The 19598-nt window shown below is 53.2% G+C and overlaps 1 protein-coding gene across 9 annotated transcripts in view; it reads right to left on the bottom strand.

The window, feature by feature from the left end:
- Positions 1-61: 61 nt before the first annotated feature.
- The window catches only part of CRAMP1 (cramped chromatin regulator homolog 1), a 66347-nt gene continuing 46810 nt past the window's right edge, over positions 62-19598 (bottom strand). For 4 of the 9 annotated variants that reach the window (XM_063618413.1, XM_063618409.1, XM_063618414.1 and 1 more), the window contains 11 exons: positions 18222-18399; positions 15521-15702; positions 15357-15431; positions 13053-13134; positions 12035-12139; positions 11612-11790; positions 10806-10871; positions 10039-10273; positions 9088-9252; positions 7315-7460; positions 62-4100 (listed from right to left, as the gene is read on the bottom strand). In XM_063618413.1, the coding sequence (XP_063474483.1) occupies positions 3936-4100; positions 7315-7460; positions 9088-9252; positions 10039-10273; positions 10806-10871; positions 11612-11790; positions 12035-12139; positions 13053-13134; positions 15357-15431; positions 15521-15702; positions 18222-18399 (1578 nt within the window). In that variant the 3' untranslated portion in view covers positions 62-3935. The remainder of the gene's footprint in view (positions 4101-7314; positions 7461-9087; positions 9253-10038; positions 10274-10805; positions 10872-11611; positions 11791-12034; positions 12140-13052; positions 13135-15356; positions 15432-15520; positions 15703-18221; positions 18400-19598) is intronic. The other 5 variants (XM_063618411.1, XM_063618412.1, XM_063618410.1 and 2 more) reach the window with 5 other exon arrangements.

Here is a 19598-nt window from a genome sequence, read left to right on the forward strand (position 1 = left end):
CCGCACCAGGGGCGGGGGGCTTGGGCGCGCGGCCCTGAAGAACAGGCACAAACGACAGTCCTTAGATCAACATTAGTATGTATTTATGCACAATAAAAACATTTACAAGTTGAACTGGAAATTTAAACAGAAGTTTAACAGCTCTTATTATATTAAATAACCAAAACACCTTTTATTCCCAAAACTGGTAAAGAATAAATAATATAATTTACAATATGGTACAAAAAATAACCAGGAAAGGCAGGCATTCTGCTTTATACATACACTGTATATGCATATTTATAATCTATAAAACAAATTCACATCTGAAACGAGCGGAGGCCTCGCTATGGCTTAACCGAGAAGAGAGAGAAGGGGAGCGGGGCACGGGAGGCAGGGCCAGGGGCTCGGCTCCCCACACCTCACCCACCCCAAGGACACGCAGCCACTGTGACATCAGGAGAGCGCTGACAGCCGCGAAGGGTGTGCTGTGGGTTTCTTTCCTTCGTTGTAAATTACTCTTTCCTTGCTTTCTTTTCCTTTCTTGAGACTGAGTTTCGCGCTTGTTGCCCATGCTGGAGTGCAGTGGCGCGATCTCAGCTCACTGCAACCTCCGCTGCCGAGGTTCAAGTGATTCTCCTACCTCAGCCTCCCCAGTAGCTGGGATTACCGGCATGCGCCACCACGCCCGGCTAATTCTATATTTTTAGTAGAGACGGGGTCTCTCCATGTTGGTCAGGGGGGTCTCGTACTCCCGACCTCAGGTGATCCGCCCGCCTCGGCCTCCCCAAGTGCTGGGATTACAGGCGTGAGCCACTGCGCCTGGCCTCTTCCTTTTCTTAAGACCAAGTGCTGTATTTCCTGACAAATGCATCTGCTAGAGCTCAAGGTTTAAAGAGAAAACTGTCTTCCTCCTCCCTCGTTCCCGGTATCTTATGCCCCACAACTTTCTTTGCAGAAGAAATTTTGAATTCAATGCTGTGATCTAATTAAAGATGCTATTAAACTAAAAAGGTTATCCACCAGAAACAAGGCCACGGCCTCTCATGCCCAGAACCTGGAGGTGCGGCAAAGCAAGGAGGCCAACCGCGGAAACGCCGCCAAGACCCCACTCCCTGATCTGGCACCCTACAGCTACAAGACACAGGAGGACAAAACAGCCAGGAAGCCACGAACTAGGCATCCCCCGAGGCACGCAATGCCCGCTCATCACTGTACATTCACAACAGAATTGAGGCCAGAGAACTAACTTCCCTGGACCACAGATGCTCTGTCCCAATCTCCAGAAAAGGTGAATCAGTAGAAAAATCCCAGACAACGTAAGAGGGATTCAGGAAAGCTTTTTCTAAGAAACTGATCTCATCTTAATTACAGCATGCTCAAATGCACAAAGGAAGCCACAGGCTCACACTGAGACGATCACCGCTTCTGTTGGAAAGACAGAAGATGCAGGAAGTCTCTGTTTGGATCTTTTGAAAATTCCGGCCTTTAACAGTTGCCTATGTTTGTACATAAATATTCATTTAGGCCAGAAGAAAATGCATCCATTGTTTTTCTGCAACAAATGACACCATTTTCCCTTAATGTGGCAAGCAAATGTGTATCACCTGTCTAGTTACTAGAGAAGCAGAATTCTCTAGAACTCTGTCAGCTTTATTACAAGAGACGAGTCAGCCCGTCCTCCTCCCTAACCCATCTCCCCACTGGATGGCAATGGCTGCAGTTGGCTGCTCCCAGGAGTCTACGCTGGAGAACCAAGTGGTAGGTACTATCTAAAGAGCCTACGAAAGCAGACTCTGACCTCCAAAACTTCACCCCACTTAGTTGTCAGGGGGTAACAGGTACCCTGACAGGCAGTTCATAAACCCTCCTGTCCCTGGCAGTGTGCACAGCTCAGTGCTGTTAGGACTTGGCATCTCTGGTCTAGCCTGTGGGAGTATGAGAAAGCTAGCAGTGGCCTGAACTCGGCCTGGTATCCTAACCCTCTAGAGACACAGCAAAGCCAGATGCCCAGAGGGAGATCTCCTCGTCTTCTCTGGCTCAATGAGATGCTAATTTTGGAAGCTGGTATACTTAGCACAAAACACAAGCTAATGTAAAGATGCTGCGGTTCAAACACTGCTGTCTCTCTCCCAATCAAGTGGCACCATGTTTCTTTTTTCACCCCTAAGAGGTTTGGGACTATTTGCTTAAGATCTCATGTCAATGTCTGAAGGAGGGAAGCCAGCTCAGGCAAGAGCTCTAAGAAAAACTTGTGAGACAAAAGAAGGAAGCTCTTGCCTGGAAGTTCACTGTCCTCTCCACGTCCTCCCAGTGGTGCAGTGCAGGGCCTGCCTGTGGCCTACAGTGGCTGTGGTGGGCTGGCAAGACTGCAGGACGGAGGGCGTCCACATGCTTGTCCACGCCAAAGGCCTTTCCCTCCTCTTTTCACCTTCTTCATTGTGGATGGGGAGAGAAGCAGTGGAGGGGCTAGGGCTGGCCTTGAGGGCTGCTGCGTGCCGCACGTGTGGGGGAAGACGAATGGTAGGGAGGAGGGAGAGTAGGTCCAAGTGGGTTAGGAAAGCACAATCAATCCCGGCTGCTGCGGGGGATGAAATGAGGCAGGAAGGGAGAGATGGTGGCACAGGCATGGCCTGCCCAACACCTCTGTAGCAGCTCCAGGCCACATTGGATGTGGCTGGACGGTGACTCATGTGCTTGGAACTCCTGAGGATGAGAAGGCAAAGGGGCCCTTGTTAGCTCTGTCCTGGGGAAACACTGGACGTTGGGCCGTCTGCAGTAGGAACGCTGGCCACCCTTGGTAGGAACACTGGCCACCCGAGAGGGCGCAAGGAGGGAGACCACCACGAAGGCATACATTTGGTGAGGTCTGACCACATCCAGATGTCTGGGCCCTCGCCTGGGTGTCCCAAATGGGAGGGAGACACGGAAGTCTCAAGGCAAAGGTATGCAAGGGACTGAACATGTATGTCAGGCATGCCCACACCAATGCCCGTGACAGACACTTTCCCTGAAAAGGCAGGTTTGTCTCAAGTGCCAAATAGTCACACACCGAGTTTAAGAACTTATCAGGAAAGTCTTCACTGTAATCATATTAGTGCCCAAGGGTCACCCCAGGAGGGAGAAATGACACCTTAGATCACCTGGAAGCGTGCAAAGGGGCACAGGAAGGAAACCAACTACAGAGGGAACTTTGTTCTTCCTCTTCCATGTCTCCTAATTCTTAAAACACAAGAAAAACATTTTCAACCAGCTTAGCAGAGTCCCACGTAAAGTCCACACAACCTGCATAGTACAGGACTCTTCCTGCCCCCATTCCCTGTTAAGAGTCCGAACAAAACCTCTAGGGAGGGGAGGCACCAGCCCAGGGCCCCAGGACTCCGCAGCAGCCCTGTGATCAGTATCCATGCTCTTGCTGCCTTAGGATGTGACACCACCAGGCACGAGCCCAGGCCACATCCAACTGTCCTGACCATTACAGTCCACAGAGGGCACAGCTGATGCATAGCACAGGTTTGGCAGAAAGCAAGCAGCAGGGGCTGGGGCCTCCCTGCAGAGAAGGAGATCACAGCTCCTAGTGCACAGCAAATACACCAAGGCACACATACTCCCTTGTCTCAGAAGGAAATGCCACCGGAATGTCCAACACAACAGTCGAGGCAGAGCACAGGCTGAAATGGGATCACTATGCAGACCCTAACATGGGCCCAGGCGTGGTGAAGAACGGCTCTAGCACCACAGTGATTTCTAACGCTGGCCCTTCCCAAGAACTCATCCTAGTCTCCTTGGACGCCGTTGCCTGCTGCTCGTGGGGAAGCAGCTCTGTGACCAAGTTCCTGCCCGTCGTACAGTCTTGGGTGCGGAGATGCCTCTGTTCAGACCATCTTCTGGGGCTGCTGGGCTTATCTATTTTTCTCTAGCTCGAAGAGGGCTTCATCCGCCACCAGGACGTGTGGTCACTGGGACAGGTCACTGACAGTGGGGCCGCCTCCACCACCATCAAACAGAGCTTCTCGGCGGCCAGGCTCAGTGATGGACAGCTCTTGGGCTAGGTCGTTGAACCGAGAAATGTAATCAATGCTGTTTTCGTTCATCATGCACACCAGCTGGGAATCCACAACCTGCAGGAAGAGGAGACAGGAAGAGCAAGTCACTGCGACCGGCCGGCCCTTCAGCGGAGGGCAGGTCCCGAAACAGGATGAGAAGCTCCTATCGACTCCCACTGCAGGAACCTAGTCATGGACGGCAGCAGAATCACAGAATCACCTGTCGTCTGCCCGCACACTCTTTAGATAAGTGCTCGCTGAGAGCCTACGATGTGCCTGGCACATCTGATGGCTGGCATGAGGGTGCTGGTCCCCCCGCCTGCCATGAGACCGAAGGGGGAAGACACCTAACAGGTAGAGAGACTGTATGCAGCAGACACAGGCATTGGGGGCAGCCTGCGGAAACAGATGCAGAGTGAGGGGAGAGAGTGTGCCGGGGAAAGGAGGCCAGGGACGGTGCTCCAAGGACTGGGACCTGAGTGGGAGGTGGGGTAAAACCCGAGGACAGGTGGGGGACACGCTCCCGTCACAGACATGAGGACAGGTGGGGGACACGTTCCCGTCACAGACATGAGGACAGCTGGGGGCATGTTCCCGTCACAGACATGAGGACAGCTGGGGGCATGTTCCCGTCACAGACATGAGGACAGGTGGGGGACAGAGGACAGCTGGGGGACAGAGGACAGCTGGGGGACAGAGGACAGCTGGGGGACACGCTCCCGTCACAGACATGAGGACAGCTGGGGGACACGCTCCCGTCATAGACATGAGGACAGGTGGGGGACACGTTCCCGTCACAGACATGAGGACAGGTGGGGGACACGTTCCCATCACAGACATGAGGACAGGTGGGGGACACGTTCCCGTCACAGACATGAGGACAGGTGGGGGACACGTTCCCGTCATAGACATGAGGACGGGGGGGGGCACGTTCCCATCATAGACATGAGGACAGCTGGCGACACGTTCCCATCACAGACATGAGGACAGGTGGGGGACACGTTCCCATCATAGACATGATGACAGCTGGGGGCATGTTCCCGTCATAGACATGAGGACAGGTGGAGGGCACGATCCCTTCAGAGTCCCAAGGACATGTGGTGAGGGCACGTTCCCATCGGTCCTGACGACATGTGGGGAGCACGTTCCCGTCAGAGACATGAGAACACGTGGGGAGCACGTTCCTTTTTAAAGAAGCAACAGGCATGCTCCCTGAGACAGGAGGAGGCTGACTGAAAAGCACGACCAAAGTGGTGGCCATGACAGAATGAGTGAGGCAGCACGGAGCTGAGGAGACGGAGGACAGGAGGGCCTCGGCACCAGGATCTTGTCCCATGAGCAAATACGTAGAATGTGCCGTTTTCACTGCTTATTGTCTGCGTCCTGCTCTAGAGTAGAAGCCTCATGAGGACAGGGGCCATTGTTTGCACACAGTAGACCCTGCATAAATAGCCCTTAATGAACTGCATGACACTGTGAATGCAAGAAGTCTGGAAAATTCTGAGTAGAGCTATGGCGTAAATGAAATTTTATGCTTTGATTATGAGAAATGTCAGACAAATTAAAATTTGTTTTCAAAAGCAGAGCAAAGAGTAACTCTCCTTCCCCTGTGTGTCCATCAGCAGCTTCCACCCCTTTCATCCCAGGGCCACCCAACTCCACCCCCGCCCCTTTCATGCTAGCCCTACCACCAGACCCTTTCATCCACAAATGCCTCAGACCATCCTTCCAGATGACGAGGACCTGCTGACAAACACACTCACGTTCTGAGTGGAGGGCTCTTGGGAAAATCCCATGCTAAACGCTGATTTGCTCTTTCTGTAGGTGAATACGTGTTTGCATTACTTGCGATTGGCACCCTTTCTCCGCTACTCACTCCCATGTGCCATCTGTTGCCCAGGATTTTGTTAAAGGTCCAAATTCTGATTGGGGTGAGGCTAACACTCTGCATTTCTGACTCTAAGGGGCTCCTGTCACTGGGCTGTGGCCCTTCCTTTCAACAGCAAGGTCCTGGCATGCTGCCTCAGGGCACATACGCAAGGCCCACCTCCACAGAGCCCAGCCCTTAGGAACATGCGCGTAAACACGGGAAGAGACAGAGACTGGTTTCTCGGGAAACATCAGAGTCCAAGGTGTGCTCTGAATAATGATTCTGGGGCCAAACAGGTTTGAGAAACGCCACACACTGTGAGATGGAGATCTACTCTATTAATTGTGTCTATGTGTATATTTGGCTAAAATTTCCAGTCATATCATGGCTTGGCTTGGAATTCTCCAAGAGTTCATCATCTCAAGAGTCACAATTCACATTCGGATACTGGGTAGCGGAGGTGTCCGTGAGAAACAGCTGTTTTGAGCTTTTTTGGATCCAGGGTTTCCCTCAAGTATCTGCCTACAAAATCCTCAAGGAACACCTGCCAATGTCCCAACATTGTGGGGACTAGATTCGGGGAATGCTGCTCCAGGACTTTCACATGAGCTAAGCCCATGTGGATGACCTCCTGGACCTGGAGTTCCCTCCCTGTCCATAAAGCCCTCACCCGATTGCCCACACACCTGCCACTCTGCACTTTACGTCACAGCGAAACGGGCCTATCTTCACCCTGCAAGCCTGACCTGCCCACGAATGCCACACAAACCATGTGGTGGATGCCTTGAGGGCTACGACCAGATGGCCTGGGCAACAAAGAGGGACGCTGCATCTGGTCAAAAGAGGAGAGTCACAAACCACGTTTTGCCTTCGCATCAAGAACCTGCCCCAGTGACTCCTCCTATCACTACCCTGGGCACGGGAGAAGCATGAGGACAGCAGAGCTCATCCCAGCTCCCCTGCACCACAGCTCAACATGACAGGCAGACGCCGCTCAAAGGTCCTGCTGTTAGGATGGGAGCACTGACAACACAACTGCTGCAACCACCCCTTACTCCTCCACAACACTACCCGCACCTCAGCACCTCACAGCCAGTGAAGGAGAGGTAACATCCCCGCTCGGCTCTGGCTGCCTTCAGAGACCCTGCTCTGCACCCCAGACCAGGGCTTCCAGTTCAGAGGCCTGCAGAGTTCAGCTATGACTAAGTCTGTTATTCTGCATGTGCGGACGAGAGCCAGCCCAGTGTCCCCAGATCTCTCCATTCTCAGTAGTCAGGGACCTGAGTGTGTACGTGCTGTCTCCTGTTCTTCCACTCTTGGCAAACAGCTCTTACTAACCCACAGGTGTGCAGGAGAGTGCTGGCAACCTCTGGCACGAGGGTTGGTGGTCAGGTGCAGCTGTGAGGTCAATGCACTCACCTCTGCGACGTCAGCCAGGGACCTGGACACAAATGAGTCCCGCGAGTTTCCATCCAACAAGCTGGGGCCAAGCAAGGAAGTGCCACTGTTGGTCCCAATGGGAGTCGGCAACATCTTCCGGCTCTTCTCTGGGGAGATGAAGCTTGCTGTGGAGAAAAGGCCAGAGGAAAACACCCTGAACCCTGCTTGGTCTGGACCAGTCCAGCGGAAGGGTCCTGAGGCTGGGGGCAGCCAGGCCAAGCCCCGGCCCCAGCCCCGGCCCCGGCCCTGGCGCCAATCCAGACTTGTGCGAAGAGCTTCTGAGGGACTCAACACACCATGACGAGCTCTTCTCGTTTAACAGGCCTTCGTGGATACAGACGTGCACCTTGTTTTCCACGAGTCCCACGGTCTCCCACCCTCACTGCCATCCCCCACCCCCATGACGGTCTCCCACCCTCACTGCCATCCCCCACCCCCATGACGGTCTCCCACCCTCACTGCCATCCCCCACCTCCATGACGGTCTCCCACCCTCACTGCCATCCCCCACTCCCATGACGGTCTCCCACCCTCACTGCCATCCCCACCCCCATCACAGTCTCCCACCCTCACTGCCATCCCCACCCCCATACTTTCTTCTGTGTGACTAGTCTCATGCAGGTTGTTTCCAACTTTATTTTTCTTTAAATTTTTTTTAAGGCAGGGTCTCGCTCTTGCCCAGGCTGCAGTGCAGTGGTGATCACGGCTCACTGCAGCCTCGAATTCCTAGGCTCAAGCAATCCTCCCACCTCAGCCTCCCGAGTTGCTGGGACTACAGGCATGCACCCCCACACCTGGCTAGTTTTAAAATTTTCTGTAGAGACGAGGTCTCTCTATGCTGCCAAGGCTGGTCTCAAACTCCTGGCCTCAAGCAATCCTCCTACCTTGGCCTCCCAAAGTGCTGGGATTACAGACATGAGCCACCACGCCTGGCCTGTTTCCAGGTTTTCACGATTTATGTGTGACTTTCCAAACATCTGCACTGCTACATGCGACAAAAGGAAATGCTTGCAGGATGCTGGGTCCCTCAGCACCTCCCAGACCCAGGTCACCCAACTGGTTCAGGGCTGTCAGGCATGGTACCCGCCATGCCTGATGTGCCCAGCCACAAGCCCTGGCCCCATCCAACTGTGGGCGGGAAGAGCCCAGATATCCTAATGGGAGCTCTCTCTGGGCAGACAACAGCAGCAGAGTGTGTCTTTCCCTGATACACCCCCTTCCTGCCACACTTGCTACCCAGTGGGCAAATGGGCAGTGGGGGAGGAGGATGGACACGTCCTCTGAACTCTCCGATCTATATTCAAGAATGTGTCAGGTGGCAGCTGGACCATCCACTTCTGAATACCTTACTGACCACAGAAAGAGAAGAGCCAAGAGAGTGCCAAGACACCAGTTTCCTTTTCTCCCCTGGAGAGAACCCTAGTCGGGAGGAGCCAGGCTAGCTGAACAGACTGGGAAGGCACACAGAACCCAGCATCTGGGGTCACGAGAATGTTCTAGGTCTCCATTGGGTTGTGGGTTACCAGGCTATACATGCTTGCCAAAGCTTGGTGAACTGTACACTAAAAATGTGTACATTTTCCCACATGTAAATTACACCCAAAAATATTAACTCAGAAAAATACAAACATTTGAGAAGCGAACAAGCCAACAGTCCTAGTGGGAGTTTGAGTAGAACGAGAATCCAGCGTCCTGCGGACCCCAGCCCCTGCTGCTCTGGAAAAGGAGACGGGAGCCCTCCCCATACACTCACCAAACAGGCTGCTGAGCGAGGAGTCAGTGGAGTCACTGGGGTACCACTGGGGGTCGTGGGTGGGAGAGGCGATCCAGTGTGGCTGGGGGCTGCTGGATGGGGAGGGAAGGCTCTTGGAACTGTCGCTGCCATTCAGTTTTGCTGGAGAAAGAGGGACTCCTTCACCTGCCAACCAAGATCCCAGATCAGAAACGCCTTGTTGCGGGGTGGTGAACGGCAACTCACTTCTCCAGCCCACCACGGAGCAGAGCCCTGCTGAACCAGATGGATGGCACAGCTCTGCAGGTAAGGAGCGCAGCACCTCAGAACAGCTCTGCAGGGAGGGAGGGCGCAGCAGAGTGAAGGCGACGGCAGCAGCCACCACGGATTCCACGTGAGTCATCTCACGGCACCCGCAGCAGCCCTAGGAGCTGTACCTTATTCTCAATTTACCGCTTAGGAAAGGGAGGTTCAACAAGTTGGTGACCTGCCCAAGGCTACATGCTAACACACGTGAACTCACATCTCTCTCAATCCACAGCCTGGGTCACACCAGTGAGCAACAAACCACTGCTCCCAGGAGCTTTGTCCCAGACAGCAGGTGAGACCAAAGCCCACAGGGCCCAGCCCAACTGCTTCACAAGCTGTGCAAGACCTCAGACCGCCTGCTCAGGTTCAAGATCAACTAGGAAACCACTCTGTGATCCCCAGGCTGAAGAGCGCCTGGGGGCCATCCCGCTGTCTCGCCTGAAGGTCAGGAGCAAGCCTACCAGGCCATCAGCTGCCTTAGGTCCCACAGGTACCTTATCTACCTGCAAGGTCCCTGCCAGAGACAGGCAGCAGCTTGTAGGTGACAGGTTTTCAATTCGTAAAAATCACAAGAATGGAATATCCCCAGGAAGTATGGCAAACACTGGGGCAGGCAATCAACACCTGATGACAGGAAGGGCTGTGAGGCTGCCCTGCCCTTACCGTACTGACCGGAGCTGATGGCGATCTCAATGATGGAGTCGCTAATGTGTGTGGCAGGCTCGCCCTGTGACAGCGCATCCTCAGGTGGGCCGGGCAGGGAGATGTCGAGCAGAGCAGAGACGTCTGGTGGAGACAGCCGGGTGCTGGAGCTCTCTGACGAGGACGGCGGTGTGGAGAGGCCATTCTGGAGAGGGGCCTTGGGCAGCTCAGATAAGGAGAGAACAGATGAGCCCTGCTGGGAGACAGGTATTTTTCAGACACAACCAGGTCTATCAGAACCCATGACAAAGGAGGAAACACCAGCTTACTCTCCTAGCTTGCGGGCAAATCAATGATCACTGCAGTCACCTCATCCTTCCAACCCAGGAACACACTTGGGGAATTTATTTCTCCCAAAAACACTCACTATGGCAGAGTCAGAAGGTCAGGCTGCAGTGGCCTGGACCTACTTTGACTGCCGCCAGAAAGAGAGTGGGGGCTGGGGGAGTTACTAGCTGACAGCCTCCTCCTCCCAGAAAGCTGAGTTCTTCCAGAGCTGGGTCTGAAACGGCCCGCTCTGGAGAGGAGAGGAGGGAAATGTGAGGTGGCGGACAGCTGTATTCATTTATCCACCCTGGGCAGTTGGCACAGCAGGTGGAAGAAGAGCAAAGCCACTGCACAGTCTAGGAGAGAAGCCGGGCCACTGCAAGACTGCAGGTGGCAGCTCAGGGCACTGAAGGGAGTCCTGGGGCAGCTGCTTTGCTCAGCAGCCCAAGAGCACACTCTACCTGGAAACTGTCTGCCACTGGCTCCTGCTCAGGCCTCGAAGGGATGCTGACGAATGGGTCGGTGCCCTGCAGGAAGAACATGCCCATGAGCAGCCGCAGGGTGCACCAGATGCCACCCATACCCTCATCTGCGACAGAGTTCCAGAAAAGGGGTGTTCCATCCCCCTGGCCTCCTAACAGCAGAGGGACAGTAAACGGACAGGGGTCTAAGGTCAAAAACACTGAAAGGCTACTTTCAGGTGTGGACCCTGTACTTGCAATTTGTTGTTGCTTCCAAGAGTGAAGTCAAGTCCTATCAGGAAGTCAACCTTGTAGCAGGCAGGGCTGGGCTCCCTGGAGTCTTAACAGCATCAGCCCACCCCACCCTCCTTGGGGCAGCTCTGAAGTGGCCATGGGAGGCCAGAGAAACCAGGTGCTCGGAGCCTCGGAAAGGAGCAATGGCCAAGGCCGTGCAGGCTGCTCTCTTCCCAGGTGAAAGAGATGCTCAGTGGTGTCCGAGCACAGTGCTGTGGGCTTTCTGCTGCCAGCATGGTTATGGTCACTCTTAGATGGAGCTATGTTTCCACACCATCTTAGCTCTGGGTTCTCCAGTGCCACATGGCAAGCCTGTCCCCACCTTTCGTCAGTGGCTCTGGACGCCTCTCCTGCTCTGTACTACACAGAGCTTGCTTACGCCATGGCACCCCTGGTCCGGAGACTCTCCTCCAAAGGCAGAGCTGGAGTCCAGTGCGATCGCAGCCCCATGGCTTTGGCGTCCACACCAGAAGTTGGTGGTAATGCTGAAAAGCCCTTCTAAACATACTCACCCCCACGGTGGGGAGGGCATCTCCATCCTGGTGAGTTCCAGTGGAGTCCTGCCCCGAGATGGCACCCGTCACCTCGTCTGAAGACAGTGGAGAGATGCCAGACAAGCCTTCGGTGTCCAAGGCAGGGAGGGGGTTCCCGGAGAGGATGCCAGCACTCGTAGCTGCTAAGTCGATAGCACCTGGCAACAAAAAGGATGCTGCACATCTCTGCCCTACTGACAACCCATAAGATGTCCCAAGAGGCCTCGGGGAACAGCTTCTCCCTCACACCTCATGTCAATGCAAGAGCCAAGGGCTTAGATGTTCTCGGTGAAGGGTAATGAGACATTATGATTTGGAGAAGAAAACATTAAAAAAACCTGGTCACAAAAACATCCCTCAGAGGCTCACTCAGTGGCTGTGGCCATGCAGGTACAGACTTACTGGCCAGGTGACTCGTGGCCTGGGGTGGAAGGACCTTGGGCACGATCGGCCGAGACAGAGCTGCTTTGGTCAGAGAAGACTGGATGGGCCGGAACGAACCTCTCCCTGCGAGGGTGAGGCAAAAGCAGACATGTCGAGCCCGCCCGCCGTGCCCTCACAGCAGGATGGGGCCGCAGGGGGCTTCCTTTACAGCCACTGCTGGGAGTGTGGGAGCCGAGCCAAGCTGGAAGCCACTGAACATTCCAAATGCTAATGTGAGGGGTCAGAGGTCACACAGGCCCCTAACGTGACACAAGCTCTGGCACCCACCACTGTGCCTCCCAGGAGCTACTGGAAGGCTTCGGTCACCACTGTCATCCTGCGGAAATGGCTCTTGAAGGGTGACAAGCCCCCAAGCTGAGGTACAGGCCCCAGGGCAGTCAGAGCATCAGATTCTGGACTAAGATGCTGCCACTGCAATTTGGTTTTATCTTGCCAGGCTTTCCACAGTTGAAAATTGACAAGTAGGCAGGAGAAAAAGCAATCGACAGCTGTTAAGGGTCTTGCAATAAGTCAGTGAGAGACGTGGAAGTCAACACTGGTAGAAAAGGGAAGTCACAGAGTACGTGTTTCACTAGAGGCTTCTCCCTGTGTAAGATCTACTGCAAGGAGTCAAGGCCCCCACTAGTACAGACTGATGGAAGCATAATACATACACCCCAAGAACACATCCATTCCATAAAACGGCTGACAAGACATTACACAGAGACAGCAGACAAAAGACGCAACTCGAACCAAGCCAAGCGCCTCACACAGGGCCATCTGAGGCCACAGACGAAGGGCACCCTTTGGACTAGCTGCCTCGCCCGCCACCGCAGCCTGCAGCCCAGGACATAGGGCACACTAGGTATTTGTCGGTAGAATGGACAAAGGAATGCCTGAAAATAAGCCATGGAAATAAGCACCCATTGTCTCCAAAGCCAAGGCCCTCATGTGAGGAGGATGGACAAGCTACCCCAGAAAAGCTCAGGGTCCTTACCAGTTACGGAAGAGTTAGACAGGATGGAGAAGGAACAAACGTTGTGGGACTGGTTTTCCGATGGTCTAGGGAGCAGTGTTCTCTGTGGGAAAATGGTCAACAGTCAAGGTGATGAAACTCCCACACCAAAAAATCACTCCCAGTTACAAAGGAATGTCCCAAGTACGAGGGTACCCAGCATAGCCAGGTGGGGCTTTTTCCAGAGCCGATGACACAGGGTGCCTGGGACGGCTCAGACAGTTAGGACCTGTGCACCCCAAGCCCCAGTTGGGTCCTCTCTCAAACAAACCCAGGTAATCAAACTCTCCCCGGGGAAACGAGGAATGTCAGAGTCATCCACTTTTTTTTTTTTTTTTTTTTTTTCCGAGACGGTGTCTTGCTCTGTCACCCAGGCTAGAGTGCAATGGTGCAATCTTGGCTCACTGAAAGCTCTGCCTCCCGGGTTCAAGTGATTCTCCTGCCTCAGCCTCCCAAGTAGCTGGGATTATAGGCACTCGCCACCACGCCCAGCTAATTTTTGTATTTTTCGTAGAGACGGGGTTTCTCCATGTTGGCCAGGCTGGTCTTGAACTCCTGACCTCAGGTGATCCACCTGCCTCGGCCTCCCAAAGTGCTGGGATTACAGGTGTGAGCCACCGCGCCTGGTCTGATCCACTTTTAATCCAGAACTTTCTTCTGGATTTGGCTGGAATGCAACTAGTTATATAAACCTGTTTATAACCACTGGATATGGACTTTTATGAGTGACACCCCCCATTCTGGGCTTCCTCACACATGGGGTGAGGAAAATAAAGTCACTGCTTGTAACACACAGGCACCAAAGGGCATGAAGTGCTCCTTTCCAGGTCTTTTGTGTGTGAACAATTAGGCTGAATGTGCTACAGCAGGTTTGAGTGACAAGGACTACCATCTGAGAAACCGTGTTCATCACTGAAACTGCTAGTAATCAAGATAAAACACGAACAAAAAAGTGTCTCTCGACCTACAAGTGTCTGAGGCGCTTCGGCCTCCGGGGGTGCCGCTGCAGTCCCCTGACCCTTTGAAATGCCCCAGGACACTGGCGTCGGAGAGACTAGAGCGGAGGCACTACTAGAGACAGCGGTAGGCTGCAGCCTAGTAGCGTGAGCTTTCACTCCAAAGGCTACACTTTTTGTAGCAGAGATTGACATACTTTCTGTAAAGGGCCAGGCAGGAAATATTTTAGGTTTTGGGGCCATACTTGACCCTGCCCGTGTGGAAAATAGCAGATAGTACAGAAATGAATAATCACGGCTGTGTGCCAGTAAAACTTTATTTACAAAAATATTATGTGGAAAAGAACACATATTGTATGATCCCATTTATAGGAAATGCCCAGAATAGACAAATCCATAGAGACAAAAAGTGGACCCGTGGTTGCCAAGGGCTGGCAGGAGAAGGCAACGTGAGTTCACAGGAGCAGGGTTTCCTTTCTGGGTGCTAACGTTCTGGGATTAGACCATGGTGATGGTTGTACACATTGTGACCACTGAGTCATAAGGTTTAAATGGGCAAACATTATGATATGTGAATTCTCTATCTATAAAGTTGTTTTAAATTAAACAAGACAACAGTCAGGCTGGAGGTGGCGCCTGTGCCATAGTTTTCAAGAACGCTGGTCTTAGTCTGAACAAAGAACACCCAAGATTTAGCAGGCCCTTTCTTCCTAAGACCGTTCATGCAATGGCTCATTACTAATCTCAAGGGAGAAAGAGATTTCTAAGAGTCTAACAAAAGGAAACCTGTGCATTAATCCAAAATAACACACGTCCATAAATTTCTAAGGCCATAATTACCTCAGACTTCCCATCTCACTTTCTGTATTTTTATGCTTCAGAATGCCAGGCTCTTCTTCTGAGGTGCCTCTGAGTCCCTGGCTGTCCCCCAGGCTTGTATACGGCATCCTCGGGGACTCCCGGGGAGCTCACGAGAGGCCTGGGCTCCTGCCGACCCACAGGCCCTGGCACCTGCTCCCACAGACTAAATGTTTATAAATAGGTGTTGAGAGTCCATAAATACATCCCAGTCTGGGACACTCTTTGGACTTGAATCCCTATAACTGTCTTTTTGGCAAGTGGATTTCCATGTTGTTGAAAGATTACCTTCACTTCTGGGTACCATTAAGTTCACTGTTATTACTTGTATTTTTACCCTACTCACAAGAGGGAAGGAAGGGGCAGGAATTTCCCACATTTTACACCATGAAAATGTGAGAGAGGGAAGAAGCCGTGTGTCCTGGTTGGCCCAGCCACGAGGCCACACGTTCAGACTTGAGAAGACCCTGACCTGGACCACCAGTGGCTTCCGCAGGTGCCGGTTCCGCAGCTTCCGGGGCTTTGGCAGGAAGAAATCCGACTGCATCTGTAAGGGAGCAGCGTCCGGCACCTGAAGGTGCGCTCTCCAGACCACGGGGACGCTCGCACACGGGCGGCCCGGCCCCACACACTCACGCTGATGGAGTTCAGATGCTGGCGGAAAGTCAGCTCTGCTTCTTTACTGGGAGAGAAGAGCTTCCCATGTCGGCTGTTGGGTGGCAAGGTTGTCGGGACAGCAAAAAGGCCGCCATCTGAGTCATTGCTTCCTGTGCTGGAGGGACCAGGCACCAAGAGGGGTCTTGGAGGATTTCTCAAACCTGCAAGAGGAGAGGAGAGAATCAACGTGACAGCATTCATACCTAGCAACAGGTCCAGGGTCACGGAATTCTGTTGGGAAGAAAGTCAGAAAGACATTCTCTTGGCAACCTGTTGGGTTGTCTTGAAAGGAGACACCTCTATCTCAGTCCCATATAAAGACTGATTTTCTATCCTTCTCACTGAAATTCTTGTTCCCATTTTGAGCAGACCACTGGTCTCCTGGATAGGACAAAAGCACTTCACCACTTTGCCCAGTGCTCAGGGGTAAGGGCAGATAAGACACCAAAGATGTTCCAGGGCTAGAAGAGCCTTCAGGGTCTCTAGGGGAGACCAGAAGTCAGTCAACTTTCTTGGTTGGGCCAGATAACCAATGTCCACTCTGTAGACCATACTGTCTCTGGGGCAACTCAGCCGTGCATAATAGCAACTACAGACAACATGTGAACAAATGAGTGTGGCTGTGTGCCAATAAAACTTTATTTATAAACAGCAGGCAGTGAGCTGGATCTGGGCTGCATGCCTATAGCTTGCTGCTCCCTGGTGTAAATCTCTAGTTTTTAGAAAACAGACCCAGAGGTAAAAGAACAGGAAATATTTGAGAGTTAGTATTGTGGGATCCTGCTAAATGTTTTCATCATTGTCAGTGCTGCTATAAATCACCCTGAGAATTCATGGTAGGCCAGCCTGGCCAACATAGCGAAACCCTGTCTCCACTAAAAAAAAAAATTAGCCGAGCATGGTGGCACATGCCTGTAATCCCAACTACTCAGGTGGCTGAAGCAGGAGAATCGCTTGAACCCAGGAGGTGGAGGTTGCAGTGAGCTGAGATCACGCCATTGCACTCCAGCCTGGGTGACAGAGCGAGACTCCATCTCCAAAAAAAAAAAAAAATTCATTCATAGTAGGGAATGGCCCCCTCTCACAGGACCCCTCACCTGGCCCCTCTGTCACCCAGGAGGCCAGGACCTCTCACCTGGCCCCCTCTGTCACCCAGGCTGGAGTGCAGTGACAGTCACGGCTGAGTGCGGCCTTGAACTCCTGGGTTCAAGCGATCCTACCACCTCAGCCTCCTGAGTACCTGGGACCACAGGTATGAGCCGTAACATTCAACTACTTTTTTTATTTTTATATTTTGTAGAGATGGGGTCTTGCTATGTTGCCCAGGCTGGCCTCAAGTGATCCTCTTGCCTTGGTCTCCCAGGGTGCTGGGATTGTAGGCATCGGCCACTGTTCCAGGCCTTATTTTACCTTGAAAACTCATTCTTTTTTTTTTTTGAGATGGAGTCTTGCTCCGTCGCCCGAACTGGAGTGCAGTGGCGCGATCTTGGCTTATTGCAACCTCCGCCTTCTGGGTTCAAGTGATTCTCCTGCCTCAGCCTCCAGAGTAGCTGGGATTAACAGGCACGCATCACCACGTCCGGCTTTTTTTTTTTTTTTTTTTTTTTTTTGAGACGGAGTCTCGCTCTGTTGCCCAGGCTGGAGTGCAGTGGCGCAATCTCGGCTCACTGCAAGCTCCGCCTCCCGGGTTCACACTATTCTCCTGCCTCAGCCTCTCCGAGTAGCTGGGACTACAGGCGCCCGCCACCACGCCCGGCTAATTTTTTTGTATTTTTAGTAGAGACGGGGTTTCACCGTGGTCTCCATCTCCTGACCTCGTGATCCGCCCGCCTCAGCCTCCCAAAGTGCTGAGATTACAAGCGTGAGCCACCGCGCCCAGCTCGGCTAATTTTTTGTATTTCTACTAGAGACAGGGTTTCGCCATGTTGGCCAGGCTGGTATGGAACTCCTGACCTCAGGTGATCCACCGGCCTCGGCCTCCCAAAGTGCTGGGATTACAGGCATCAGCCACTGTGCTCAGTCTAAAACTCACCATTTTTACACTTAAAAATTCACCATTCTAACCATGATAATCTGCTTTATTCTAAAAATACTATGGATTGAAAGCGAGTGAAACTGATGCCTCGGGAAACTGTTCATGCTTGTCTTGAGGTTTTATGTACCAGGAACACAATTTATGATCCCTGAATTTAAATTATTTCCTATACGCAGCTGGGGTACACTGTGGACTTGCAGATTGCTCCATCATTCCTTCCGGGACTTGTGTTAACCTGCTGGCACCTCCCTTAACTGAAGGATTCTCTATTTTGAGGTTTTACATGTAAAGAAAAACAGAAAAAAAAAAAACCTTCTCAGGGACTTTGAACCACCAACTCAGCACATTAGCGAGGCTTTTGCTGGCCCCATGAAGCAGACCCAAAGTGACCAGACTGGCAAAGGCCGGCTTCTCGCCAGCTTCTACACCCTGGTACCCCAAAGTCCTTCGCGACAAGCCCTGGCATTGCCCTCCCAATGAGGAGGCATGATTCTGCACCTTCACCCTGTCGGCTGGATCGTGGCGAGCTGGACAGTGGGGTATGGCCTCAGGCACACCTGTGCCCTCAGCTTCAGCACGGCCCCTGAAGCCTGAGATGCCATTAGGGCAGCCGAGGCACAGGGAGTGTGGCTGCCACAGCCTCACCTGAAGAGCAGGGTGCAGAGCTGGGCGGGAAGGTCTTGCTGCTGCGGAGGGAGGCCTGGTTCCGAGGGCAGCGGGGGCTGCGAGAGCTGACGGTCACTACCTTCCCTGGGGGCGTCATCGACTGCTCCTCCTGGGCGGGCCTCACCGAGGCTGTAGAGACCGTGTTTGCTTCCAGAGCCTAGGACAGAAATGGGCCAAACAACGTCCAAACTCAGCACATGAGAAACGGCTCTTGCGTGCCCTGGAGTAGGAGGCACGAGAAAATCATCAAGCTCAGAGAGCACAGTGTCATGATGGCAAAGGCCAGGGCCATAGATGCCCAACCTCGGTGTCCCCAGAGTCGCTCGGCAGCTTGCCAGTTTTAAAAGTTACTGGTCGGCCAGGTGCGGTGGCTCACGCCTGTAATCCCAGCACTTTGGGAGGCCGAAACGAGCGGATCACGAGGTCAGGAGATCGAGACCATCCTGGCTAACACAGTGAAACGCTGTCTCTACTAAAAATACAAAAAATTAGCCGGGTGTGGTGGCAGGCACCTGTAGTCCCAGCTACTCCGGAGGCTGAGGCAGAATGGTGTGAACCCGGGAGGTGGAGCTTGCAGTAAGCCGAGATTGCGCCACTACACTCCAGCCTGGACTACAGAGCAAGACTCCGTCTCAAAAAAATAAGAAAAAAATCAATCAATCAATAAATCAATCAAAGCCACTGGTCAGGTAAGTAATGAAAACCACTCCCTTCCTCACAAGTGCCTTTCCACGGGCTACAGCAGAGGTGGGAGGGAGGGGACCAGCCCGAAGTGCCAGCATGGGCTGTGGGAAGAGGTGCCTGATGGCAAGTGACAAGTGTCAAGAGCTCAAAGCTATATTAAAAAGTCAACATGAGACTGCAGCAGCCTCTCTGCTTGTGAGTCAGAGGAAGGAAATACAGGTCGACTTTCTAGAATCAGACACAAGCACAGATGAAGAGCATTCTGCAGGGATGAAGCCCAACTTTGGGGGGTGTGCAGGCCCATGGAGCCCAACCCCAGGGGATGTTCAGGACCACGCCACAGCCTGCAGAGCCTGCTGCCAAGTCCTGGGGTCCCTGCCTGGCTCACCACAGAAACACCACCACTGCTGGGAAGACTCGGCCAGCACCCCAGCCTCTTGGCTCTCTTCCTTCTCCTCGCTCTCCTGAACACCCCACACACCCCACCCAGGGCAACCTCCCTATGGACTAAGAAGCCCTCCACCCCATACTCTCAGCACAGCCCTGCCCGTCTGCCCACTCAGAGCCTTCAGGCCCTAGCCCCATACCCCAGGCTTTCCCCAGGACCCCTCCCACCTCATGACCCTTCCTATGCTGCTCCTTCCACCTGCGACAGTGGCTCAGCAGCCTCTG

This window comes from Symphalangus syndactylus, chromosome 14, assembly GCF_028878055.3.
Source record: "Symphalangus syndactylus isolate Jambi chromosome 14, NHGRI_mSymSyn1-v2.1_pri, whole genome shotgun sequence".
In the NCBI taxonomy this organism is placed as follows: Eukaryota; Metazoa; Chordata; class Mammalia; order Primates; family Hylobatidae; genus Symphalangus; species Symphalangus syndactylus.